Genomic DNA, 27,928 nt, shown 5'->3' with positions numbered 1-27,928 from the left:
CTGTTTTTTTTTACATGATGCAACTAACGTTTTAGTCATCATTATTGCAAATGCAATGATACTATAGATCCTCTGAGCCTCTTAACACATCTAATGTTACATGTAAGCAGACTCCTCTTGAATTCCCTGGGCATTGAAGGCGAACTGACAACACCACCCAAACGACAGATGCTAACTGGTTGGAGTGTTGTAAAGTGCAATGATGTGAGAGCAGTTTGATACAGATTATCGTATTTTGAGAATATATTTTATACCCCCAAATCGGTAATATATCTGACAGGTATACAAAATAAATGCTTTAGGGAAGGAAATAAAACAAAAATGAACAGAATGAAATTAAGAACAACTATTCTCTCACACTACATTTCCATAGTCACGGTGAAAGTATGTGGGGACCTTTTCTATTGAACACGGATCAGAGCAACATATACAAAGACGATAGACAACACTCAAAACGCTACCATACTTTATAGGAATTAATGATTGTTTTTCATGTATTTTTTAAACAGCTACAAACATTATTTTACATAGACTAAATAAAATATTTATATACATAATAATTGTAAGACAAACCAAGAGTGCCGCAGATAATGTTGTAAAGTGAGTGAAACAGGTAAGAAAAACAACAACGACAAAGGCAAGGGGACCCAGATGAATGATAGATGTTAATTCAATGTGCATTACACCTAAAACCCCTCAAAACCTTCTCTTATCCTGTCTTCGTCTGGAACCCTGGTTCACTATTGCGGTCTCACACATGTAGTTCATTACACATTTAACTCCACAAATGCTGGTAATACAAAATATATATATTCTCTATATACACAGAACAGTGCATATTTGATCAGCTGTGTGTGTGCACATTCACACGTACTGTACGAGTGTGTGCAGCTGCCTGGGTGTCTCTGAATCTGTTGACACTGTGTTGATGAGGATCAGAACGCGATGATGACTGCTTTTGCCAGTTTGTAACTTACTTCAAAACATAGATTGAAGGAGGGAATATAGTTCATCACAGACCAGCATGAGAAAGGAATTTCACCAGAGAGATCATCAGTTCAGTTTGGAGAGGACAATATTTCTTTATCCCCCCCTTTTCATCTAACTTAGAGCCACTACGCCCTGAAACATTTGCTGCCAATGTTAAGTGGAACGATTTGGGTAAGAGAAAGAAGAGCATCAGACTAACAACACTTGTTTTTTTTGTTTTTTTTTTACACAGAAATATCTTCTAATACATAGGGATCCAAAAATAAAATCACTCATTTGTTTTTTTCCCATATAAAAATGGTCAACATGTTTTGTACTTAGATTTCCTTACATAATACACTATTGGGAACTCAGCTCAGAGGTCAAAGATTAAGGATAGGAACATCAAAGAGGTCACAAAGGCCTTCGGTTTCGTCAAGGTTATAGATATAGTCGTGGTCACCCGGCGGGGGAGACAGACGGAGGAGTGGAGAGAACACTGGGAAAGAGAGAGACCGGTACAAAGAGATCAGGGAGGAGGAATGTATTTCTCAATTTGATATGTCATATATATCTCTACTGATCCACAAATCCAAATAAGCAGACCTGTAGGCATGGCAACTTACCTTCAGAAGACATCAACTCCTCCAACAGGTCTGCACTCATGATCTCTACTCCGAGAGACAGTGTGAGAGGGAGAGATATGGGGATGAGGGGTTAGAATTAAAAAGGTGCAAAACATTTATTCTGGAAGCTATAATCTCAAGTAATTGCCAGCATTGATAACATTTGCCATAGAAAAATAACTCCCAATAGATTTCATAATTTGTGGAGGTGATCTTTACCTTTACTTGGGTCAAACATATCAGAAAGTTCTTTGGGGAAATCCAGCACTACAAACAGAAGACAAAAAAACATCACTCACTCAATAACGTCAGAAAAGGATTGATAGAGTGCACGCACTCCCTAAATAAACCTAGACTTTGATGTATATTTTGTAGTTCTGTGGTGTCCCCCTTGTATGATTTTGTACCAGGATAGAGAAGCATTATGCTCTAAAGGAAACAGCAGGTGACAGTTACGTTCTGAGGGGTCAGTCTTGATTGATCCAAAGATTGCTGAAGATGAGGAAGAGAAGCCATCCAACGAGGCAGAGGACTGGAGAGGCTGGGTGTCCAACAGAGTTGTTGGTTGGGCAGTTGTGTTTGTAGTGGGTGTGGAAACAGTCAGTGTGCTGACGTTTTTGCTAGACACTGTAAAAGTAGGACAATGATATGAGAATTACATTTTGCTGTCCTTCCAATGCTCAGATAAAGACAAGCATACAGTAAGAAGTCTGCTCTTTTTCAGACCAAATCGTACCTGCGGTGGTGACTGCCTGGTTGGTAGTAGCTGTGGAAGCAGGTGAGAGTGTGGCAGAACTGGGGTTGGAGGAGGGGGTCAGAGGCTGGTTGGGGGCAGCAGGTGCTGGTTTTGGGTTTGCAGCAGCAGGCACTGGCAGGCTCTGGAGCATGTCCTCTGGTGGGGGGACGGGCAGTACCACTGGAGACGGGCTGGACGGGTCCTTGTTTACTAGAAGAACCTCAATGGGTCCTGCTGAGCTCTTGAGACGGATCTGATACTTCTTCTGTCCATTCAGTACCTGCCAACAGTCACTCAGAGTCAGACACATGGTAGAGGCTCAGGGAACTCCAACTCAGATTCTGTAGAGCTGCTGCATGTAGGCCTTTGTTTCATCCCAGTACTGACACTTGATTCATATAATCGTTGTCCAGACTGTGTTTAGTTGATTGCTTTTAAAAACTCTATTAGTGCTAGGCTGGAACAGAAGCCTGCACAACCAGTAGCTCGCCAGAATCAAAGTTGGAGATACATGGTCGGAGGACAGTGAGACAAAGGGGAGAGTCATTTTTATATCCCTTTCATAAACAGACCAAAATCCCACAAATTGATCACGCCTGCTTCTTTTCACCTGCTTTTGGTTTATCTGAAAGTAGTAGGGGGTAAAAAAAAGAATATGGAAAAAGAAAAGCCACCAAAACAGTGCCTAAAATGAAACCAGCTAAATTCTGGTAGATTTTGGCATTGGCGGTTAAGATTACAATTTCACCCGCCACGTTGGTGGGTGTTCAGGGCGGGAAATGAACACCTGCCAAATACAGGTAGATTGTGATTGGTGGGTAAGAATGTCTATTTCACCAGCCATGTTGGCAGGTGGTCAGAGATATTTTTTCCCCCATCCAAAGCACCAATGTAGAAGTTATCGAATTGACAAGAAAGGCTACTGAAGTGTGACTTTATCTTTATGTTCTTGGCCAGTTACATCATTTTGTTCACACGCTAGGTTGTTTTTCCAATGTTTGAGTTTGCTGCAAAGGACTGCTCCTAGGGAAGAGACCTCGCAGTCTAAGATTTTCTCCCCATCACAGACAAGTGCCCAGTTACGACAATAACAGCCCGTCCCTTAAAGGGGAAGCAGAACATTTGTGTCTCACCTAATGACTCAAATATTAGGGGAACATTCTGCTTGATTAAGCATGAATCACTCCAAAAACCTTATAAACTTTTAGTAATTTCCTATTAACCCTATGAGTCCCGAGACTAGGCTTGGGCGGGTATTTGGAAAAAGCCACGCTATGGTTTTTCAATACCAATACTTTCAAAACAATTTCTTTTAACTAAAAAAGAATAATTAAAATGTAGTTATATGCAGTGTTCCTTCAGAAAAGCAGCATCACAACTTTGTTCATTTGCAGAATTTTTCTCGTTCACTTTCGCTTGTAAATGTCCACACTCACTGAAAATGACATTCGGTAGCTATTAGCTATGCTTAACTTTGAGCTAAATTTGCCTCTCTTTGCAATTAGTTTATGTTCGTTTTTCGCTCGTTAGCAAACAGCTTCTATGTGGTTTTGCTATTAGTTTGTACTAATTTAATTAAACATTCTGGTAATAGAGGCCCAATGGGCTTTCTAATCTTTTTTAGCACCCCCTTGTGTGCTAAGGCAGTAATATGAAAATATGGAATCCTCCCAAACCTACCCAGACTTTCCTTTATCTGCATTTATCTCCCTTATATTTAGCCTCACAATGAACTGCTTAACCATTTTATTTCCAGGACAACCAGGTCTAAGTATAACACACAACAACTGGACATAAACTATTGCATTCATGAGTTATATTGAAAAATGTCAACAACAAAAAATAAGGACCGCCAAAGCAAAATCCTGATAAAAATGTATTTATATGAATGCTGTAAGTACAGAAATTTGCTAAATGGGAAATTAATATTCAACTAGTCAACGACAACTGTGTGGAGTTGAGTTTGTGACAGCAACTATGTGAGCTTATTACAGTGTTATAGGCACTATATCCTACTTCTATGTCGAGGGAACCCCTTACCTTCTAACGACTCGTGCGGTTTGTGAGCTTTATAGAGCAAAACATGTGCGTTATGAGATTCTCAGCTTTTCATAGATGGTTTGAGCTACAAACTATTTGGACTCTGCAGATGCTTTTGTATTAAAAAAAACCCGGCCCAGGCCCCTTCGGGATTCGCCCGTGTCTCACAAACGCCGCTCTAGCTCAGCCCCCATTAAATGAAACAGACTAATGGTTGATATCTAGAGAAGAAATAGACCAATCCAAATGGTACAACCAAAATCAAAAACACAAAACTTCTAAAAGGGGTTAGACGTCCAAAACGCGCCGGCATTACAGTGGGACCTATTGGGTTATAACGCACACAGCATTCAGAAAGTATTCAGACCCCTGGACTTTTCCACACTTTGATACGTTACAGCCTTATTTTAAAATTGATTAAATCAAAATTTTACCTGATCAATCTATACACAATGCCCCATTAAGACAATGCAAAACAGGTGTAGAAATGTTTGCTAATTTAGTACAAATAAAAAACTTAAGTATAACATTTACATAAGTATTCAGACCCTTTACTCTGTACTTTAATGACGCACCTTCAGCAGTGATTACAGCCTAGTCTTCTTGGGTATGACGCTACAAGCTTGGCCCACCTGTATTTGGGGAGTTTCTCCCATTCATCTCTGCAGATCCTCTCAAGCTCTGTCAGGCTGGATGGGGAGCGTCGCTGCACAGCTATTTTCAGGTCTCTCCAGTGATGTTCGATGGGGTTCAAGTCCGGATCTGGCTGGGCCACTCAAGGACATTCAGAGATTTGTCCCGAAGCCACTCCTACGTTGTCGTGGCTGTGTGCTTAGGGTTGTTGTCCTGTTGGAAGGTGAACCGTCGCCCCAGTCGGAGCTCCTGAGTGCTCTTCAGCCAGTTTTCATCAAGGATCTCTCTGTACTTTGCTCCGTTCATCTTTCCCACGATCCTGACTAGTCTCCCAGTCCCTGAACAACATTCCCACAACATGCTGCTGCCACCAACATGCTTCACCGTAGGGCTGATGCCAGGTTTCCTCCAGATGTGACGCTTGGCATTCAGGCCAAAGAGTTCAATCTTGTTTCTCATGGTCTGAGAGACCTTTAGGTGCATTTGGCAAACTCCAAGCGGGCTGTCATGTGCCTTTTACTGAGGAGTCGATTTCACTTGCCACTCCACCATAAAGGTCTGATTGGTGGAGTGCTGCAGAGATTATTGTCCTTCTGGATGGTATGTAAAGTCAGCAAAAAAATAAACGTCCTCTCACTGTCAATTACGTTTATGTTCAGCAAACTTAACATGCGTAAATATTTGTATGAACATAACAAGATTCAACAACTGAGACAAACTGAACAAGTTCCACAGACACTATTACATTTCTGTTAGTCACGTGTCCCTGAACAAAGGGGGGGGTCAAAATCAAAAGTAACAGTCAGCATCTGGTGTGGCCACCAGCTGCATTAAGTACTGCAGTGCATCTCCTCCCCATGGACTGCACCAGATTTGCCAGTTCTTGCTGTGAGATGTTACCCCACTCATCCACCAAGGCACCTGCAAGTTCCCGAACATTTCTGGGGGGGAGGGGGGGTGGCCCTAGCCCTCACCCTCTGATCCAACAGGTCCCAGACGTCCGGGCTCTTCACTGGCCATGGCAGAACACTGACATTCCTGTCTTGCAGGAAATCACGCACAGAACGAGCAGTATGGCTGGTGGCATTGTCATGCTAGAGGGTCATATCAGGATGAGCCTGCAGGAAGGGTACCACATGAGGGAGGAGGATGTCTTCCCTGTAATGCACAGTGTTGAGATTGCCTGCAATGACAACAAGCTCAGTCCGATGATGCTGTGACACACCGCCCCAGACCATGACGGACCATCCACCTCCAAATCGATCCCGCTCCAGAGTAGAGGCCTCGGTGTAACTCTCATTCCGTTGACGATAAACGCAAATCCGACCATTACCCCAGGTGAGACAAAACCGCGACTCGTCAGTGAAGAGCACTTTCTGCCAGTCCTGTCTGGTCCAGCGACGGTGGGTTTGTGCACAAAGGTGACGTTGTTTCCTGGTGATGTCTGGTGAAGAACAGGCCTACAAGCCCTCAGTCCAGCCTCTCTCAGCCTATTTCGGACACTCTCAAAACAGATGGAGGGATTGTGCGTTCCTGGTGTAACTCGGGCAGTTGTTGCCACCATCCTGTACCTGTCCCGCAGGCGAGATGATCGGATGTACCTATCCTGTGCAGGTGTTGTTACACGTGGTCTGCCACTGCGAGGACGATCAGCTGTCCGTCCTGTAGCTCTGTCTTAGGCGTCTCACAGTACGGACATTGCAATGTATTGCTCTGGCCACATCTGCAGTCCTCATGCCTCATTGCAGCACGCCTAAGGCACGTTCATGCAGATGAGCAGGGATCCTGGGCATCTTTCTTTGTGTTTTTCGGAGTCAGTGGAAAGGCCTCTTTAGTGTCCTAAGTTTTCATAACTGTGACCTTAATTGCCTACCGTCTGTAAGCTGTTAATGTCTTAACGACCGTTCCACAGGTGCATGTTCATTACTTGTTTATGGTTCATTGAACAAGCATGGGAAAAAGTGTTTAAACCCTTTACAATGAAGAACTGTAAAGTTATTTAGATTTTTACAAATTATCTTTGAAAGACAGGGTCCTGAAAAAGGGATGTTTCTTTTTTTGCTGAGTTTGTGTATAATACAGTGCCTTGCGAAAGTATTCGGCCCCCTTGAACTTTGCGAACTTTTGCCACATTTCAGGCTTCAAACATAAAAATATAAAACTGTATTTTTTTGTGAAGAATCAACAACAAGTGGGACACAATCATGAAGTGGAACGACATTTATTGGATATTTCAAACTTTTTTAACAAATCAAAAACTGAAAAATTGGGCGTGCAAAATTATTCAGCCCCTTAAGTTAATACTTTGTAGCGCCACCTTTTGCTGCGATTACAGCTGTAAGTCGCTTGGGGTATGTCTCTATCAGTTTTGCACATCGAGAGACTGAAATTTGTTCCCATTCCTCCTTGCAAAACAGCTCGAGCTCAGTGAGGTTGGATGGAGAGCATTTGTGAACAGCAGTTTTCAGTTCTTTCCACAGATTCTCGATTGGATTCAGGTCTGGACTTTGACTTGGCCATTCTAACACCTGGATATGTTTATTTTTGAACCATTCCATTGTAGATTTTGCTTTATGTTTTGGATCATTGTCTTGTTGGAAGACAAATCTCCGTCCCAGTCTCAGGTCTTTTGCAGACTCCATCAGGTTTTCTTCCAGAATGGTCCTGTATTTGGCTCCATCCATCTTCCCATCAATTTTAACCATCTTCCCTGTCCCTGCTGAAGAAAAGCAGGCCCAAACCATGATGCTGCCACCACCATGTTTGACAGTGGGGATGGTGTGTTCAGCTGTGTTGCTTTTACGCCAAACATAACGTTTTGCATTGTTGCCAAAAAGTTCAATTTTGGTTTCATCTGACCAGAGCACCTTCTTCCACATGTTTGGTGTGTCTCCCAGGTGGCTTGTGGCAAACTTTAAACAACACTTTTTATGGATATCTTTAAGAAATGGCTTTCTTCTTGCCACTCTTCCATAAAGGCCAGATTTGTGCAATATACGACTGATTGTTGTCCTATGGACAGAGTCTCCCACCTCAGCTGTAGATCTCTGCAGTTCATCCAGAGTGATCATGGGCCTCTTGGCTGCATCTCTGATCAGTCTTCTCCTTGTATGAGCTGAAAGTTTAGAGGGACGACCAGGTCTTGGTAGATTTGCAGTGGTCTGATACTCCTTCCATTTCAATATTATCGCTTGCACAGTGCTCCTTGGGATGTTTAAAGCTTGGGAAATCTTTTTGTATCCAAATCCGGCTTTAAACTTCTTCACAACAGTATCTCGGACCTGCCTGGTGTGTTCCTTGTTCTTCATGATGCTCTCTGCGCTTTTGACTGACCTCTGAGACTATCACAGTGCAGGTGCATTTATACGGAGACTTGATTACACACAGGTGGATTGTATTTATCATCATTAGTCATTTAGGTCAACATTGGATCATTCAGAGATCCTCACTGAACTTCTGGAGAGAGTTTGCTGCACTGAAAGTAAAGGGGCTGAATAATTTTGCACGCCCAATTTTTCAGTTTTTGATTTGTTAAAAAAGTTTGAAATATCCAATAAATGTCGTTCCACTTCATGATTGTGTCCCACTTGTTGTTGATTCTTCACAAAAAAATACAGTTTTATATCTTTATGTTTGAAGCCTGAAATGTGGCAAAAGGTCGCAAAGTTCAAGGGGGCCGAATACTTTCGCAAGGCACTGTATATATATACACACACACACACACACACACACACACAACCAGTCAAAGGTTTGGACACGTACTCATTCAAGGGTTCTTAATTTTTTACAATTTAACATTATTGAATAATAGTGAAGACATCAAAACTATGAAATAACACATGGAATCATGTAGTAACCAAAAATGTATTAAAAACAAATATTTTTGAGGTCATAATATTTGAATAACAAATAATATTTGAGATTCCTCAAAAGCAGCCACCCTTTGCCTTGATGGCAGCTTTCAACACTCTAGGGCATTCTCTCAACCAGCTTCACCTGGAATGCTTTTCTGACAGTCTTGAAGGAGTTCCCACATATGCTGAGCACTTGTTGGCTGCTTTTCCTTCACACTGTGGTCCAACTCATCCCAAACCATCTCAATTATGTTGAGGTTGGGTGATTGTGGAGGCCAGGTCATCTGATGCAGCACTCCATCACTCTCCTTCTTGGTCAAATAGCCCTTACACGGCCCGGAGGTGTGTTGGGTCCTTGTCCTGTTGAAAAACAAATTATAGTCCCACAAAGTGCAAACCAGATGGGATGGCGTATTGCTGCAGAATAACACAGCAAAGACACAGCGGTTGGAATAAAAAAAATCAACAATTTGGACAGATTTCCACCGAGTCTTATGTCCATTGCTCGTGTTTCTTGGCCCAAGCAAGTCTCTTCTTATTATTGGTGTCCTTTAGTAGTTGGTTGAATTGCTGCAAAGAAACATGAAGGCCTGATTCATTCAGTCTCCCCTGAACAGTTGATGTTGAGATGTGTCTGTTACTTGAACTCTAAAGCATTTATTTGGGCTGCAATCTGAGGTTCAGTTAACTCTAATGAACTTATCTTCTGCAGCAGAGGTAACTCCGGGTCTTCCTTTCCTGTGGCGGTCCTCATGAGAGCCAGTTTCATCATAGTGCTTGATGGTTTTTGCGACTGCACTTGAAGAAACATTAAAAGTTATTTTCCAGATTGACTGACCTTCATGCCTTAAAGTAATGGACTGTAATTTCTCTTTGCTTATGAGCTGTTCTTGCCATAATATGGACTTGCTCTTTTACCAAATAGAGCTATCTTCTGTATACCACCCATAGCTTGTCAAAACACAACTGGTTGGCTCAAACGCATTAAGGAGAGAAATCCCACAAATGAACTTTTACCAAGGCACACCTGTTAATTTAAATGCATTCCAGGTGACTACCTCCTTTAAGCTAGTTGAGAGAATGCCACAAGTGTGCAAAGCGGTCATCAAGGCAAAGAGTGGCTACTTTTGATTCTATAGGTGTGATTTCATAGTTGGTCTTCACTATTATTCTACAATAAAGAAAAACCATTGATTGAGCAGGTGTACAAACTTTTGACTGGTACTGTACATACACACACAAAAAGGTATATGGGCACCCTTTCAAATTAGTGGATTCAGCTATTTCAGCCACACTGTTGCTAACAGTTGTATAAATGTTTTTTTTTTTAAATCAACACAGCAATGGAATCTCCAGTAGAATGGCCTTACTGAAGAACTCAGTGACTTTAAACATGGTACCGTCATAGGATGCCACCTTTCCAACAAGTCAGTTCGTCAAGTTTCTTCCCTGCTGGAGCTTCACCGGTTAACTGTAAGTGCTGTTATTGTGAAGTGGAAATGTCTAGGAGCCACAACGACTCACCCGCAAAGTCGTAGGCCACACAAGCTCACAGAATGGGACCGCTGAAATGCGTAGCCCGTAAAAATTGTTTGTCCTCGTTTGCAACACTCACTACCGAGTTCCAAACTGCCTCTGGAAGCAACATCAGGACAAGAACTGTATGTCGGGAGCTTCATGAAATGGTTTTCCATGGCCGAGCAGCCGCACGCAAGCCTAAGATCATGCTCAGGCTTACGTCGGATGGAGTGGTGTAAAGCTTGCCACCATTGGACTCTGGGGCTGTGTAAACTAATTCTCAGGAATTAAGAATCACACTTCATCTGGGTTCAGCGGATGCCAAGAGAATGCTACCTGCACGAATGCATAGTGTGAACTGTAAAGTTTGGTAGAAGAAGAATAATGGTCTGGGGCAGTTTTTTAATGGGTTGGAAATCTTAACCCTATAGCATACAATGATTTTCTAGACGATTCTGTGCTTCCAACTTTGTGGCAACAGTTTGAGGAAGGCCCTTTCCTGTTTCAGCATGGCAAAGCGAGGTCCATACAGAAATGGTTTGTTGTGATCGGTGTGGAAGAACTTGGCTCGCCTGCACAGAGCCCTGACCTCAAACCCATTGAAAACCTTTGGGATGAATTGGAATGCCGACTGCGAGCCCGGCCTCATCACTCGTCCTTACTAATGCTCGTGGCTGAATGGAAGAAAGTCCCCGCAGCAATGTTCCAACATCTAGCGGAAAGCCTTCCCAGAAGAGTGGAGGCTGTTATAGCAGCAACGGGGGGGACCAACTCCCTATTAATGCCCATGAATTTGGAATGAGATTGATGAACAGGTGTCCACATACATTTGGTCATGTAGTGTACTTTCATTGTGCTCCTAGATGTATTTGTATGCTTCCACATTTCTATTTAGTATCTATATCTATACAGAGTGCACAAAACATAAGGAACACTTTCCTAATATTGAGTTGCAGCCCCTTTTGCCCTCAGAACAGCCTCAATTCGTCGGGGCACGGACTACAAGGTGTCGAAAGCATTCGACAGGGATCCTGGCTGATGTTGACGCCAATGCTTCCCACAGTTGTGTCAAGTTGGCTGAATGTCCTTTGGGTGGTGGACCATTCAGGTAAAAAATATTTTCTCTCTCCTCTCCTTCACTCCTGACTGCATGTGCTACCTTAAAAATAAAATGAATAGAATGGGCGTCCTCATTCAAATCAAAGATGGCATAATGGTTGGTCTGGCGGCCATTGCAATTGTACCAATAGCAACAAAAAAAAAAATTGTAGGATAGCGGGAGGGAAAGTCATTAATAGTCATGAGTTACATTGGTGATTGGCTGAGCCGTCTTGGGTGTGTGCGTCACACAGATCTGCTGCAAAGCCATCTGTAGCTTGCTCGCCGGCATGAACAGAAAGTGCCAAATGACTTGTGAAACCTAGCTTCAGCTTAATTATTTGAGAAATAAGTGAAAGCCTCAACAGCTAGCTGCCAATCTATTTACGTTTCACTGTCCGATCATTCATAAAACAAGTCCACTAATTGTTATTTTTACATTTCCACAAACTGTCTTTTGCTTAATAAAATAAATAAATAGGTAATCCACAATTCGTTGGCTAGTAGTGGCTACTGCCTGGCCAGTGAGCTAGCTAGATTTCAGTCATTTATATATCCTCCTAAATGGGGTGGCCAGTAGTAGGGTTGGGCAATATATCAAATTAATTTGATTGATTAGAATGTACGTTTTAGCGCGATATTCCAAATGCCTGTATTGCAAGTACATTTTTTATTTCTTGTTTTTATGACCGTTTATGTCCGTTCTCATATCTTTTTGGGCTGTCCCCTTTTGCTCCTTCTGTGCTGTATGCACCTTCTCATTTGCACACAAACAAAGCCCCTGCCACTCACAATAACAAAGATGAGAGAACTTCTTCTCTGACAAGCGGTTTCAACTCGCTATTTGCATTTCAGGTTTGGTCGGTCATATGGACACCGAAACGCACAGATATTATTTTTGTGTAATAGAGAAGTTAAAATATTGTATCTTTAGAAAGGTTATGTCCCATGTTGCACACAGAGCAGACACTACTAAAATGGGCATATCAATGAACCTTGATTCTGGTACAAAAAAAATACAAATACTCAGTTTGTTGCATTGCGGTACCACAAGCAGCATTTTAGACAAAGACTGTTATACTAGTGGTCTAGTCTGTTTTGTAAACGTCTTTATGAGACCTGTGTTACATTTCTATAATGCCTGCTACAAGAATAACATCTAAATGCATTAGTCACAGGCGCCGAATACAACATGTATTACCTTACCGGGAAATGTTTACTTATAAGAAGTTAGTCATTATTAGTGAATGTGGATTATGCATGGTTTGGGTTACATTTATAAAAAAAAAGGGCATTTTCATAGACTTAAAAGACCTAGCATTGATTTATTTTTTTGTAATTATAACTGATAAGTTTAACACAGATTAAACTATTTTAATACAATTATTAGTGGGTTTTATGGTTGTAGAAGGCTTATATTAAGCCACGATATCATTCCACTAGCCCTAAATTAATTTGATTATTGTTGTTTGAAATGCAGTGTAGTTGGCCTTTTATTCTACAACAAAAGGTTATTTAGAGAAAACATTTCAGATTTTTTGGGGGTTATATATTGTGAATCGCCCATAACTTTGAGGGGGGGGGAATCATGATTTTTAGGTTGTATCACATCACAGAGCCCTAGTCAGTAGATAAACTAACTACACCGAACAAAAATATTAACACAACATGGAACAATTTCAAAGATTTTACTGAGTTACAGTTCAAATAATGAAATCAGTCAATTTAAATAAAATTAGGCCCTAATCTATGGATTTCACGACTGAGAATACAGATGCTTCTATTGGTCCCAGATACCTTTAAAAAAAGGTAGGGGTGTGGAACAGAAAACCTGTCAGTATCTGGTGTGACCACCATTTGCCTCATGCAGCACGACATCTCCTTCGCATAGAGTTGATCAGGCTGTTGATTGTGGCCAGTGGAATGTTGTCCCACTCTTCTTCAATGGCTGTGCGAAGTTGCTGGATATTTGTATATATTATGGATCCCCATTACTCTTCCTGGGGTCCAGCCAAAATGAAGGCAGTAATATACATTATAATTCATTTTTTAAACATTAAGTGCGTGCCCTCCGGCACTACAACACACAGTCCAGGTGTACGTGTGTGTATACTGTGTTTGTTATGTGTGTTTGAATAAGTGCGTGTGTGAGAGAGAGAGACTTCACAGTCCCCGCTGTTTCATAAGGTGTATTTATTTATTTAAACATGATTTTACTGCTTGCGTGAGTTACTTGATGTAGACTAGAGTTCCATGTACTGTGCGCCTCCCATAGCCTGTTCTGGACTTGGGGGACTGTGAAGAGACCTCTGGTTGCATGTCTTGTGGGGTATGCATGTGTGTCCGAGCTGTGTGCTAGTAGTTCAAACAGACAGCTCGTGCATTCAACATGTCAATACTTCTTACAAAAACAAGTAGTGATGACAATCTCTCCTCTACTTTGAGCCATGAGAGATTGGTCTCTCATTAGTCATTTAGGTCACATTGGATCATTCAGAGATCCTCACTGAACTTCTGGAGAGAGTTTGCTGCACTGAAAGTAAAGGGGCTGAATAATTTTGCACGCCCAATTTTTCAGTTTTTGATTTGTTAAAAAAGTTTGAAATATCCAATAAATCTCGTTCCACTTCATGATTGTGTCCCACTTGCTGATTCTTCACAAAAAAATACAGTTTTATATCTTTATGTTTGAAGCCTGAAATGTGGCAAAAGGTCGCAAAGTTCAAGGGGGCCGAATACTTTCGCAAGGCACTGTATCATCCTAACCAACTTGCCCTCTAAATACACCTCTGCTGTTTTCAACCAAGATCTCAGCGATCACTGCCTCATTGCCTGCATCCGTAATGGGTCAGCGGTCAAACGACCTCCACTCATCACTGTCAAATGCTTCCTGAAACACTTCAGCGAGCAGGCCTTTCTAATCGACCTGGCCCGGGTATCCTGGAAGGACTGACCTCATCCCGTCAGTAGAGGATGCCTGGTTATTTAAAAAAAAAATGCCTTCCTCACCATCTTAAATAAGCATGCCCCATTCAAGAAATTTAGAACCAGGAACAGGTATGGTTCTCTCCAGACCTGACTGCCCTTAACCAACACAAAAACATCCTATGGCGTTCTGCATTAGCATCAAACAGCCCCCTTGATATGCAACTTTTCAGGGAAGCTAGAAACCAATACACACAGGCAGTTAGAAATGCCAAGGCTTTCTTCCTGCAACACAAACTCAAAAAAGTTCTGGGACACTGTAAAGTCCTTGGAGAATAAGAACACCACCTCCCAGCTGCCCACTGCACTGATGATAGGAAACACTGTCACTACCGATAAATCCACTATAATTGAGAATTTCAATTATCATTTTTCTACAGCTGGCCATGCTTTCCACCTGGCTACCCCGGTCAACAGCTCTGCACCCCCCACAGCAACTCGCCCAAGCCTTCCCCATTTCTCCTTCTCCCAAATCCAGTCAGCTGATGTTCTGAAAGAGCTGCAAAATCTGGACCCCTACAAATCAGCCGGGCTAGACAATCTGGACCCTTTCTTTCTAAAATGATCTGCCGAAATTGTTGCAACCCTTATTACTAGCCTGTTCAACCTTCGTGTCGTCTGAGATTCCCAAAGATTGGAAAGCAGCTGCGGTCATCCCCCTCTTCAAAGGGGGGGACACTCTTGACCCAAACTGCTACAGACCTATATCCTACCCTGCCTTTCTAAGGTCTTCGAAAGCCAAGTCAACAAATGGATTACCGACCATTTCGAATCTCACCATACCTTCTCTGCTATGCAATCTGGTTTCAGAGCTGGTCATGGGTGCACCTCAGCCACGCTCAAGGTCCTGAAACGATATCTTAACCGCCATCGATAAGAAACAATACTATGCAGCCGTATTCATTGACCTGGCCAAGGCTTTCGACCCTGTCAATCGCCACATCCTCATCAGCACACTCGATAGCCTTGGTTTCTCAAATGATTGCCTCGCCTGGTTCACCAACTATTTTTCTGATAGAGTTCAGTGTGTCAAATCGGAGGGCCTGTTGTCCGGGCCTCTGGCAGTCTCTATGAGGGTGCCACAGGGTTCAATTCTTGGACCGACTCTCTTCTCTGTATACATCAATGATGTCGCTCTTGCTGCTGGTGAGTCTCTGATCCACCTCTACGCAGACGACACCATTCTGTATACTTCTGGCCCTTCTTTGGACTCTGTGTTAACGAGCTTCAATGCCATACAACTCTCCATCAGTGGCCTCCAATTGCTCTTAAATACTAGTAAAACTAAATGCATGCTCTTCAACCGATTGCTGCCTGCACCTGCCCGCCCGTCCAACATTACTACTCTGGACGGTTCTGTCTTAGAATATGTGGACAACTACAAATACCTAGGTGTCTGGTTAGACTGTAAACTCTCCTTCCAGACTCACATAAAACATCTCCAATCCCAAGTTAAATCTAGACTTGGCTTCCTATTTGGCAACAAAGCCTCCTTCACTCATGCTGCCAAACATACCCTTGTAAAACGGACCATCCTACCGATCCTCGACTTCGGTGACGTCATTTACAAAATAGCCATCAATACCCTACTCAATAAATTGGATGCAGTCTATCACAGTGCCATCCATTTTGTCACCAAAGCCCCATATACTACCCACCACTGCGACCTGTACGCTCTCCTTGGCTGGCCCTCGCTTCATACTCGTCACCAAATCCACTGGCTCCAGGTCATCTACAAGACCCTGCTAGGTAATGTCCCCCTTTATCTCAGCTCGCTGGTCACCATAGCAGCCCCCACCTGTGGCACGCGCTCCAGCAGGTATCTCTCTCTGGTCACCCCCAAAACCAATTCTTCCTTTGGCCGCCTCTCCAGTTCTCCTCTGCCAATGACTGGAGCGAACTACAAAAATCTCTCAAACTGGAAACACATCTCCCTCACTAGCTTTAAGCACCAGCTGTCAGAACAGCTCACAGACTACTGCACCTGTACATAGCCCATCTATAATTTAGCCCAAACAACTCTTCCCCTACTGTATTTATTTATTTATTTTGCTCCCCATTATTTCCATTTCTACTTCGCACATTCTTCCACTGCAAATCTACCCGTGTTTTACTTGCTATATTGTATTTACTTTGCCACCATGGCATTTTTTTTGCCTTTACCTCCCTTATCTCACCTCATTTGCTCACATCATATAGACTTATTTTTTCTACTGTATTATTGACTGTATGTTTGTTTTACTCCATGTGTGTTGTTGTATCTGTCGAACTGCTTTGCTTTATCTTGGCCAGGTCGAACTTGTTCTCAACTTGCCTACCTGGTTAAATAAAGGTGAAATAAATTTGTTTTTAAATAGCAGCTCCTCACAATAATGGGCATTAGGTGAGGCAGGTGAACCTGTAGCCATATTACTTCAACAGTAATTGACATGAGATCCTCTCTAAGCTTTACTAGAATGTAGCTCTAAACATAGACAGCAACACCACCCCGGTTGGCATTTCTGTGTCTTCTGTAGATGTTATAACCATGTATTTCTACCACTATAATCAAAAGGGATAATCCAAGTGAGTTTCAGAGATAGTCTGTACATGAATGTCATCTGTTACTAGCAAGCCTTGAGCCTTTTACTTTCAGTTTTGTTCCAACAGCTTCAAAAACTATATTTTTATACATTTCACAGAGTAAAATGAAATTGAGCGAACAGTGTAGAATTTTTACAACCAGGAAATGACAGAGCAAATTGGCAGGTAGGTAATACTGCAAAACCCAATCATACCAGCACCAGATATCTTATGGACATTTTCTGAAATTACAATGCAAAAAAATCCTGTGTAGCACCTTAAAGAGTCCCTGTTACTGCAGAAACGGACTCAACCGCATGAATACCTGGCCGTCCCATCTTCAGTCAGCTGTTCATTCCGCCGCCAACCCCAATTTTTTCGTTGTTGGGACAATTAGTTTATTTTGACGTCTACAGTCAGTTAACAGTCAGTTACACCTCCCTAATTTGAAATGCAAACAGCCCCTAAGGTCTTACAACACCCCCCATTTGCCAGTTACCCAGTGATATGCATAAAAAGAGAAAATTATCACACAAAAGTGGTTAAAAAGGGGCTGTTTGAAAGGTGATCATAAACATGGTATTTTTTTTGTATAGGTAATATACCACATCTTCTGAAATGGGTATTATAATGCAAACACTTACAGACTCCGGTATGGGCACCTCCAACTGTGTGCCTGTGGGAGCGCGGATTGCTAAGAGGGTGTCACCTGTGGAGACCAAACAGAGTTGAGGTGAGTGGGAAGAAAACAAAACAAAGGAGGAAGCAGAATAAAAAAAGGGGGAAAAACGGACAAACACAAGTATGAGAGAAATGTACCTTTGAATGCACTGCATAGGTCTTCATGTTTTACATAAGCCATAGTGTGTTTGTGTTAAGGGAAAGAGTTTGTGTATATAATGTAAGAAACCTAGCAAACTCCTCGCTCCTCACTTTACCACATTTTTACAAATAGCCCCCACAAGTACTTATGTAGTGGTGTCTTTGCTAATGACACCAGTTATCACGGTTCTATTGCATGTATTAGAGATACCAAACAGAGAAACTTTGATCCTTTATAATTATGAAGTGAAATAAACTAAATTAATAATATCCCCAGCCTAAGCTTTCCTTTAAAAGATGCGTGCCGGACCTTGAATTATCTCTAGAACTTAATCTATTTTATATATCTCTGGCAGACAAACACACCCCATTTTAATGCCTTGCAGTTAAATACAGAGAAAATCATTGGTTCTCTATAGTACTTTCAGATCTAATTATAATGAGAAATCGGGCCAAGGCTAGAAAAAAAACTCACTCAGTAGCTGATTGGCAGCATTTCCGGCAATTGAGAAATAGATGCACTTCCTCAATTAAGAAAAGCTAAATTAAGCTACTTCCTAAGTTCCCTCAGAATCTGCTGGTGGTCTGTCAATTTTGGAAAACAGTTCATGCACTCAAGCGTGGAAATTCTTCTCCTTCCCTGCCTAAGCAAGTTGTCTCAGACTGACATCATTACTGAGAAAAACGAGACACGTGATGCTTTTAAATCTGCATTTTATCTCGACAGAAAGAAATGGTGGTTAAATTGACCCGTGTCAGTCAGTAAACTGTGCTTCCCTCTCCCAGCCTCCAGTTGGCTCTTTGGAAGATCAATCAACTTCTAGTGAATCTTTTTTTTAACCTTCTACTTGGGATGTGCTAGATGCCTTGCTTAAGATTAATGCAAAAAAAATCCACTGGTTTGCCGATTTGCTTGAGCCTTTCTTGCTGCAGATTTCTGCTCCCGATTGCGGAATCAGTAGCTAGGTTTCCATCCACTTGCATAAAAAGGTTGGATGGAAACGTGGTTAGTGACATTTTTAATCTGACCATTATCTCGGCGCTATCCCCAGGGTTTGGAAGGTGGCCCATGTGCTCCCTCTCAACAAAGGTGGTAACATCTCCAAGCTACAGTGCATTCGTAAAGTACTCAGACCCCTTGACTTTCCCACAGTTAAGTTACAGCCATATTCTAAAATGTCATAACAAAAAAAATCCTCAATCTAAGCACAATACGTCTTTTTGAAATTTGTATAAAGTTTTTTACATAAGTATTCAGACCCTTTACTTACTACTTTGTTGAAGCACCTTTGGCAGCAATTACAGCCTAGTCTTCTTGGGTATGACGCTATAAGCTTGGCACATCTGTATTTGGGGAGTTTCTCCCATTCTTCTCGGCAGATCCCCTCAAGCTCGGTCAGGTTGGATGGGGAGCGTTGCTGTACAGCTATTTTTCAGGTCTCTCCAGAGATGTTCGATGGGGTTCAAGTCCGGGCCCTAGCTGGGCCACTCAACTCCTGCGTTGTCTCGTCTGTGTGCTTAGTGACGTTGTCCTGTCGTAAAGTGAACCTTCGCCCCAGTCTGAGGTCCTGAGCAGGTTTTCATCAAGGATCTCTGTACTTTGCTCCATTCATCTTTGACTTGATCCTGACTCGTCTCCCAGTCCCTGGTGCTGAAAAACATCCCCACAACATGATGCTGCCACCACCATGCTTCACCGTAGGGATGGTGCCAGGTTTCCTCCAGACGTGACGCTTGGCATTCAGGCCAAAGAGTTCAATCTTGGTTTCATCAGAACAGAGAATTTTGTTTTTCATGGTCTGAGAGTCCTTTAGGCAAACTCCAAGCGGGCTTTTACGTGCCTTTTTACTAAGGAGTGGCTTTCATCTGGCCACTCTACCATAAAGGCATGACTGGTGGAGTGCTGCAGAGACGTTGTCCTTCTGGAAGGTTCTCCCATCTCCACAGAGGAACTCTGGAGCTCTGTCAGAGTGACCATCAAGTTCTTGGTCACCTCCCTGACCAAGGCCCTTCTCCCCTGATTGCTCAGTTTGGCCAGGCAGAAAGCTCTAGGAAGAGTCTTTGTGGTTCCAAACCTCTTCCATTTAAGAATGATGGAGGCAGCAGTGTTCTTGGGGACCTTCAACGCTACAGAAAATATTTGTTACCCTTCTACGGACAATTCCTTCGACCTCATAGCTTGGTTTTTGCTGTGACATGCACTGTCTTTATATAGACAGGTGTGTGCCTTTCCAAATCATGTCCAATCAATTGAATTTACCACAGGTGGACTCCGATCAAGTTGTAGAAATATCTCAAGGATGATCAATGGAAACAGGATGCACCCGAGCTCAATTTCGAGACTCATAGCAAAGGTTCTGAATAGGTATGTTTTTCATTTGTAATAGTCACAGAAATGTCTAAAAACCTGTTTTCACTTCGTCATTATGGGGTTGTGTGTAGATTGATGAGGGAAAATAATAAGTTGATAAATTATAGAATAAGGCAGTAACGTAACAAAATGTGAAAGTGGTCTGAATACTTACCGAATGCAGTGTAATTGTTTGAAACATGAACGTTTTAATTACATATGAGGCATGTCTTACCTTGCTTCAAAGTAGCCTATTAGATCACTCTTTCCACATTTCTTACGGACAGTATCATTCAAAAGTTTGGACACCTACTCATTCAAGGGTTTTTCCTTTACATTTGTACTATTTTCTACATTGTAGAATGACTGTGCGTAACCATAAACATCCATAAAAATCAATACAGAGAAGTATATATTTTTAAACCTGCATATTTTGCTAAAAGAAATCCAGGTTAGCAGGCAATATTAACCAGGTGAAATAGTGTCACTTCTCTTGCGTTCATTGCACGCAGAGTCAGGGTATATGCAACAGTTTGGGCCGCCTAATTTGCCAGAATTTTACGTAATTATGACATAACATTGAAGGTTGTGCAATGTAACAGCAATATTTAGACTTAGGGATGCCACCCGTTAGATAAAATACGGAACGGTTCCGTATTTCACTGAAAGAATAAACGTCTTGTTTGAGATGATAGTTTCCAGATTCGATCATATTAATGACCTAAGGCTCGTATTTCTGTGTGTTATTATGTTATAATTAAGTCTATGATTTGATAGAGCAGTCTGACTGAGCGATGGTAGGCACCAGCAGGCTCGTAAGCATTCATTCAAACAGCACTTTCATGCATTTTGCCAGCAGCTCGTCGCTGTGCTTCAAGCATTGAGCTGTTTATGACTTCATGCCTATCAACTCTCAAGATTAGGCTGGTGTAACCGATGTGAAATGGCTAGCTAGTTAGCGGGGTGCGCGCTAATAGCATTTAGCACTCGCTCTGAGACTTGGAGTGGTTGTTCCCCTTGCAGAGGGGCTTTTGTGGAGCGATGGGTAACGCTGCTTCGAGGGTGGCTGTTGTCGATGTGTTCCTGGTTCGAGCCCAGGTAGGGGCGAGGAGAGGGACGGAAGCTATTCTGTTACACTGGCAATACTGTGCCTATAAGAACCTCCAATAGTCAAAGGTATATGAAATACAAATCGTATAGAGAGAAATTATCCTATAATTCCTATATCCTAAAACTTCTTACCTGGGAATATTGAAGTCTCATGTTAAAAGGAACCAGCTTTCATATGTTCTCATGTTCTGAGCAAGGAACTCAAACGTTATCTTTTTTACATGGCACGTATTGCACTTTTACTTTCTTCTCCAACACTTTGTTTTTTCATTATTTAAACCATGTTTAATTTTATTTGAGGCTAAATTGATTTTATTGATGTATTATATTAAGTTAAAATAAATGTTAATTCAGTTGTTGTAATTGTCATTATTACAAATACATGTCAATTTTTTATTTTTTTATTTTAAAAATCGGCCGATTAATCGGTATCGGCTTTTTTTTGGGGTCCTCTAATAATCGGTATCGGTGTGGAAAAATCATAATCGGTCGACCTCTAGAACAAACATTTGCGCGTAGCCTACTGCTTGTACGCATTGTTGCGCTTATAATGTGAAGAAATAATAGTTGATCAACATTTTAAGCTAAATGTTCTGATCTGTTGCATCAGATTGCTTTTTTACATTGTTATTTTTATGTAGCCTAGGGCCTACCAGTTGTATGAATTTGGGATCCATCTTCCCTCAACTTATCCTGAATCTGTTTGGAATAGGCTATTTCGTTCTGAACAAGCTGACCAATACAATAGGTAAACTTTTCTACTATGGGGTGATAATAGATTAACAGAGGCTAGTGATTTTGCAGTTCGTTACTGGTTCGTCCTTGTTGGCTGAGAAAAAGTAAAATGTGGACAGTCATTCTAACATCTTCAAAGTGCACATCAGAATTTGGTAACAAAGTCCGCACACCGTTGCATCCTGGACTTGCATGTTCTGTTAATATGAACTACCATAATTGAAATGTGATTTCTGTCATCCTGAGCACCGTGGGTGGACACCCTAATCAGGTTATGCAGCCAATGTCTGGTAAATTCAAATGTTGCCGGTCAAATGTCCAGCGCCACATTTTCCTAATGGAAACCCTGCTTCCGCCGTGCCTTACTTCATTGTTAACTTATAGACGTTTGTGATACCAGACCCGATTTCAGGGATGGCCAACTCTGGAGATCCCTTTGAGCTCCACTTAGTTAGGTAAATCTGCTTTTAGTTTATTTAATTGGATGAATTGGTGCCTCTAGGACAATTCAAAGGGCTGATTGAGGACCTTTTTACTGAAGAATGGGTTTGTTTTGCTTTTAGCGTATTGATGCGAATATTGATGCCTTTTTTATGTGTATTGATGTGTATGTAGGGCTCATCTGAGAAAGAGAATCTCAGCATTTCTCCCTGTTGAAATAAAGGTTAGATTTAAAAAACAACAACTATGAATTAAGAGCTAAGCATTGAGCAAGCAATCTGATCACTACCACAAAGCAGTGGTCACCAACCTTTTGAGTCAAGATCACCTGCCAATGTTGTTCTTCTCAGACCATTTTGAAATTATATATATATATATATATATATATATATATTTTTTTTTTTTTAATTTAGGTATATGATCACACTGATAATCAATAATTTACTTGTGAGGCACAGCTAAGTGAGCATAAAAATGTGATTTTTTTTGTTACTGGCCTGACGGCCTGCATCTGATAGTCAGTCAAGAGAAGGGAGCAGTGGTGAGGCGGCCTCTCACCCGACTCACCGTCCCTCTGACGAGAAAAGAAGACACAGTCTTCCAGCTCATGCTTAAACTCAAGTTGCACTGCATTATTTCTGCCTCAAGCACCAATTCATATTGTTACTCCAATGACCAGACAAAGTGAAATATTCCTTGATATTTAAAAAAAGATATGTGGGCCCCCTCGAGTGGCGCAGAGTGTCACTACAGATCCTGGTTCGATTCCAGGCTGTGTCGCAGCTGGCCACGACCGGGAGACCCATGAGGCGGCGCACAATTGGCCCAGCGTCGTCTGGGTTAGGGGAGGGTTTGGCCGGGGGGGCTTAATTAACTTGTCTCATCGCGCTATAGCGACTCCTTCTGGCGTGCCTGCAGGCTGAATTCAGGTCATCAGTTGATGTGTTTCCTCCAACACAAGAAGCACGGTTTGGCGAGTTGTTTCGGAGGACTCATGACTCGACATTCGCCTCTCCCGAGCCCATTGGGGTAGTTGTAGCAATGAGACAAGATCGTAATATCACAAAATTGGGGAAAATATCAAAATAAATGTCTGGTTGTTTTTAATAAATATAAATATATATATATATATATATGATATCTTCAAGGGCAGAGGGTGCCACCCAAGATTTACTAACAGAACTCGCTATATATAAATTTAAAGATTCAAAAAGACAACCCGCTAATAACAACAATAATAACAGCACAAGCTTATCGGAACACTTTGCTATACTCATTCATTGCCGCTGCAGTGCTGGATGTAGCGTGTGGAAGTATGAAGAATGTGCATTTCATGGCTTATAAAAAGGTGTTGAGAAAGTGTTGACATTTCTAAATAACAATTTAAACATGACTTTACACAAAAACAGCAGCTCTTTGCTGTAGTCGATGAGTCTCTCTCTAGTCATGGTTCTAAGAGTTTTGAAATCTCACAGTATCAACATTGCTGTCCTTTCGAGGCTTCTTTTTACAGTCTACGGCTCGAAGAAACTGTGCAGACATGGTGATCTGAGCTAACTGATTGACCAGTGGTAGGCCTATAGGTACACTTCACCTGCTCTCTGGCCGGAGTTCTACCTTCAGATACATGAAAGGGTTTAAAAATGGGAACACTTTGCCTTGCCAGTACTAGGGCTGCTGAATCAAGTGCTACCACCAACAACGCTCAAAAAAACAATAGGAACACCAGGCTTTATCGGTTTTTACAGAAATGCTTTGGGGATCGACTGGTTGGTGACCACTGATCTAAAGCATTTTAAGGTGCAGTGCACCTTAACCCATTTAATAAGCTTTGTGACAACTAGATAGAGGGATTGTAGTAAAGGATATGGGCTATTCTGTGAGTCGTCTGTAACGTTCTTGATGCTCTGCTGGACCCAGACCCTCTGCTGATCCAACTCGTGTTCCCTCTTGTCCAGATCATCCAGCTCTGCCTTCAGATCAATGAGCTTATCGGCTATCTCCCGTGTGTTACAGCCAGGACCAACACCCCTGGGGACAGGAAACACAGGTATCACAAAGAGATAACACACACAACAACAACAGTCAAGGACTATGCATAGGTAGGAATGCAGACAACTCCTTATGAGGTTACTTACGTAACAGACCGCTTAAACACACTGATATCTATCTTCAAGGGGAAAGGGTACCACCCAAGTTTACTAACAGAGCTCGTAATGCCATGTTCTTCTGCATGTCCTTGACTTACTTCCACTGAATACTGTTCTTGGACTTCTTCTCGATCAATCCGATGCCTTCGAGCACATTGGTAATGTCGTAGATGCGGCGCTTCTGTCTTACAGCTAAGGTGTCTGCTGCCTGTGGGAGAGAAAGAGCGGTCAATGTTATTCAGTGTATAGAGCAATTTGAGGGTCCATTGACCAATTCCAGTGAGAAACAAATGGCATTATACATAGTAGATTCTATAACTAGCAAGGGAGCTTCACTATTTTTGAGCTGCAAAGTCACAAATAGTGGAGTGTCCTTTCATGCTTGTGTTCAACAAGGACTTACAGAAATAAACATATGGCTAGTGCTGATAACTATGATGGTTCATACCCATTGCTGCTAGGGATGACATCTATTCCATTGTGGTCTGTCACACCCAGCCTAAACAAAACAAAACAACACATCCAGGGACCTACCCTAGATAAAGAGCACGGTGTTCTCAGCATAATTGAACCTAAATTAATGGTGACTTGCGGTTTGATTTCTCTTCAACATAAAAGTCTGTGTGTGGCTGAGTCTGAAACCGGGTTGTGGTTTCAAAACCCAAGTAACAGGTTGCTGGCTGACCAAATCCAGTTCATAACAATGTGCAACCTTGCTTACTTAATTGAGTCTGCAGGGGGCAGAATAGAACAAGTAAGATGGCTAGCCAATTTTTACATGTGTGTTGTGAACAACATTAGCGTGAGCAACAATAGTGGCATGGTAGTTCGCCTTCAAAATAAAAGTCCCCAATTGAAACGGATAAAAATTGTGGATTCATGCCACAATTGGACTCGATAATGCAACAAAAAAAAATGGTTGGAACGCTATATAAAAATCGAACAATATGTTGAAATCACACTGTTTGTATTAGATTCCAGAATTGCATTGAGGGGGGGTGGCAGGTCGCCTAGTGGTTGGAGCGTTGGGCCAGTAACAAAGGTTGCTGGATCGAATCCCTGAGCTGACAAGGTAAAAATCTGGTGTTCTGCCCCTGAAAAGGGCAGTTAACGCACTGTTCCCCAGTAGGCCGTCATTGTAAATAAGAATGTATTCTTAACTGACTTGCCTAGTTAAATTAAGGTTCAATTTAAAAAGATGACAAAAATATTGCATTGCACAGCCATACCCATGGATCTTGGGTCCTTGTCACCCACAGATTCCAATTCTAAAAAGAGTGTCACACAAATATTAGTGTCGTAGCTCTTATCGCGGGACTTTAACTGTGGGAATCACCTTACTATTTAGACTATTGTGCGTATTGGAAATTCATATTGCAATGTATAGCCTATGGATCTTGGGTTCTTGAAATGGGGTATCAGCCTACCTTATGGTTCATGGACCCAAGATCCACAGGTAAGGCTATACATTGCAATATGAATGTTCAAAACACATAGGTTGACTGGTGAGCTTAATGTTACTCATTTTGCAGTGGTTTCAGAGTCCCGTACCATTTCATGGACCCAAGATCAATATGTAAGGCTGTACATTGCAATATGAATGTCCAATACACACAATAGACTGAATTGTGAGGTGATTTCTCACAGTTATAGTCCCGCAATAAGAGCTACGACGTGGATGTCACAAAGTCGGCTGACACCAAATTTCATGAACCTAAGAGCCGTAGGTAAGGCTGTACATTGGTCCACCCACACAACCACCCCAGCCACTGCCTGTTCACCCCGCTATCATCCAGAAGGCGAGGTCAGTACAGGTGCATCAAAGCAGGGACCGAGAGACAGAAAAACAGCTTCCATCTCAATGTCATCAGACTGTTAAACAGCCACCACTAACAATGAGTGGCTGCTGCCAACATACTGACTCAACTCCAGCCACTTTAATACTGGAAAATGGATGTAATAAATGTATCACTAGCCATCTTAAACCATGCCACTTAATATAATGTTTACATACCCTACATTACTCTTCTCATATGTATATACTGTACTCTATACCATCTACTGCATCTTGATGTAATACATGTATCACTAGCCACTTTAAACAATGCCACTTTTATGTTTACATACCCTACATTACTCATCTCATATGTATACACTGTTCTCGATACCATCTTGCCTATGCCGTTCTGTACCATCACTCATTCATATATCTTTATGTACATATTCTTTATCCCTTTACACTTGTGTGTATAAGGTAGTAGTTGTGGAATTGTTAGATTACTCGTTGGTTATTACTGCATTGTCGGAACTAGAAGCACAAGCATTTTGCTACACTCGCATTAACATCTGCTAACCATGTGTATGTGACATACAAATTTGATTTGACATTGCAATATAAGTATGTCCCAATGCAATTCTGAAGTCTAATGCATCCAGTGTGAAATAATTTTTTATTTTTTTTATTTAACTTATTGTCTTATTTGAATTTATATCACAGTACAGCATTCCAACTTTGTTTAGCATTATCTAGTTCAATTGTGGCATGACGACACTATTTGTATCCGTTTGCATCAGTTTCGATTGGGACTTTTATTTTGAAGGCGAACTACATTGTTGCTCACGCTAATGTTGTTCACAACACACACGTCCAACTTTTCGTAAGTTCAGAGGAAGGGCTAGGTAGCTAAAACAAGCTTTGAACTATTCAATGACCTCGTTAGACATAAATAGAATAAACACTTGACACAACGTATCACTGATGAGCTGGCAACTAGCAATGCTAGCCACACAAGGTAAATTGACATCCGCGTGTCAACAACAAAGAGTGAAGCATGCTTACTGCTTTCAGATCTAGAACTCCATCCTTGGCCTCTTGTAGCAAAGTTACAAATTTTGTTGTAAGCAATCCTAGACTCTTCTCGTGTCGACTTGGGGTTTGAGGTTGAAGCGAATCTCCCATAGCTCCAAGTTCGGTTCTTCCCGACTCCAGTTCCATCTGATTACGAAGTCTTATTCAGATCCGTAGCTAGCTGCCTCCCCGTTTAGTCCCGAACTCACTTGCTAGCCAATGCCAACGTTAGCTAGCTTCAGCAGGTAGCCTCTATCACACGCCGTGCTTTGTTTGACTATATAAAGTGCTTTGCACGGTAATGGTAGGAGAATCCAATGTGGTCCAGACTCTTGACCTGTTAATCCAGAACAGGCCTACAAAATATTTAAATGAGCATAAAGTCAGAAGCCGTTGCACACGCGAGGTATGCTGGGATGGTTTGGTTTAATTGGTTAGTGAAACTGAAGCT

General features: G+C 41.9%; 1 protein-coding gene across 1 annotated transcript; it reads right to left on the bottom strand.

The window, feature by feature from the left end:
• Positions 1-3: 3 nt before the first annotated feature.
• e2f4 (E2F transcription factor 4) lies at positions 4-27,909 on the bottom strand. The gene is made up of 10 exons (XM_021602458.2): positions 27,469-27,909; positions 24,728-24,837; positions 24,349-24,510; positions 17,841-17,884; positions 17,666-17,730; positions 2,332-2,611; positions 2,052-2,222; positions 1,815-1,862; positions 1,596-1,640; positions 4-1,468 (listed from the first exon to the last, which is right to left on the bottom strand). The coding sequence occupies exons 1-10, from the start codon at positions 27,622-27,624 to the stop codon at positions 1,353-1,355; spliced, it is 1,197 nt and encodes a 398-aa protein (XP_021458133.1). The 5' UTR covers positions 27,625-27,909; the 3' UTR covers positions 4-1,352.
• Positions 27,910-27,928: the final 19 nt, after the last annotated feature.

This window comes from Oncorhynchus mykiss, chromosome 1 (genome assembly GCF_013265735.2).
Source record: "Oncorhynchus mykiss isolate Arlee chromosome 1, USDA_OmykA_1.1, whole genome shotgun sequence".
NCBI lineage: Eukaryota > Metazoa > Chordata > Actinopteri > Salmoniformes > Salmonidae > Oncorhynchus > Oncorhynchus mykiss.
Note: the sequence above shows the minus strand (reverse complement) of the source record. Positions and strands in the feature narration are given on the sequence as shown.

Coding starts and splice junctions, on each gene's coding strand:
- e2f4 (XM_021602458.2), bottom strand. CDS start 27,624: ATGGAACTGGAGTCGGGAAGAACCGAACTTGGAGCTATGGGAGATTCG. Junction 24,511..24,727: donor AAGAACAGTATTCAGTGGAA/GTAAGTCAAGGA, acceptor TCCTGTCCCCAG/GGGTGTTGGTCCTGGCTGTA. Junction 1,469..1,595: donor GGAGTTGATGTCTTCTGAAG/GTAAGTTGCCAT, acceptor TCTCTTTCCCAG/TGTTCTCTCCACTCCTCCGT.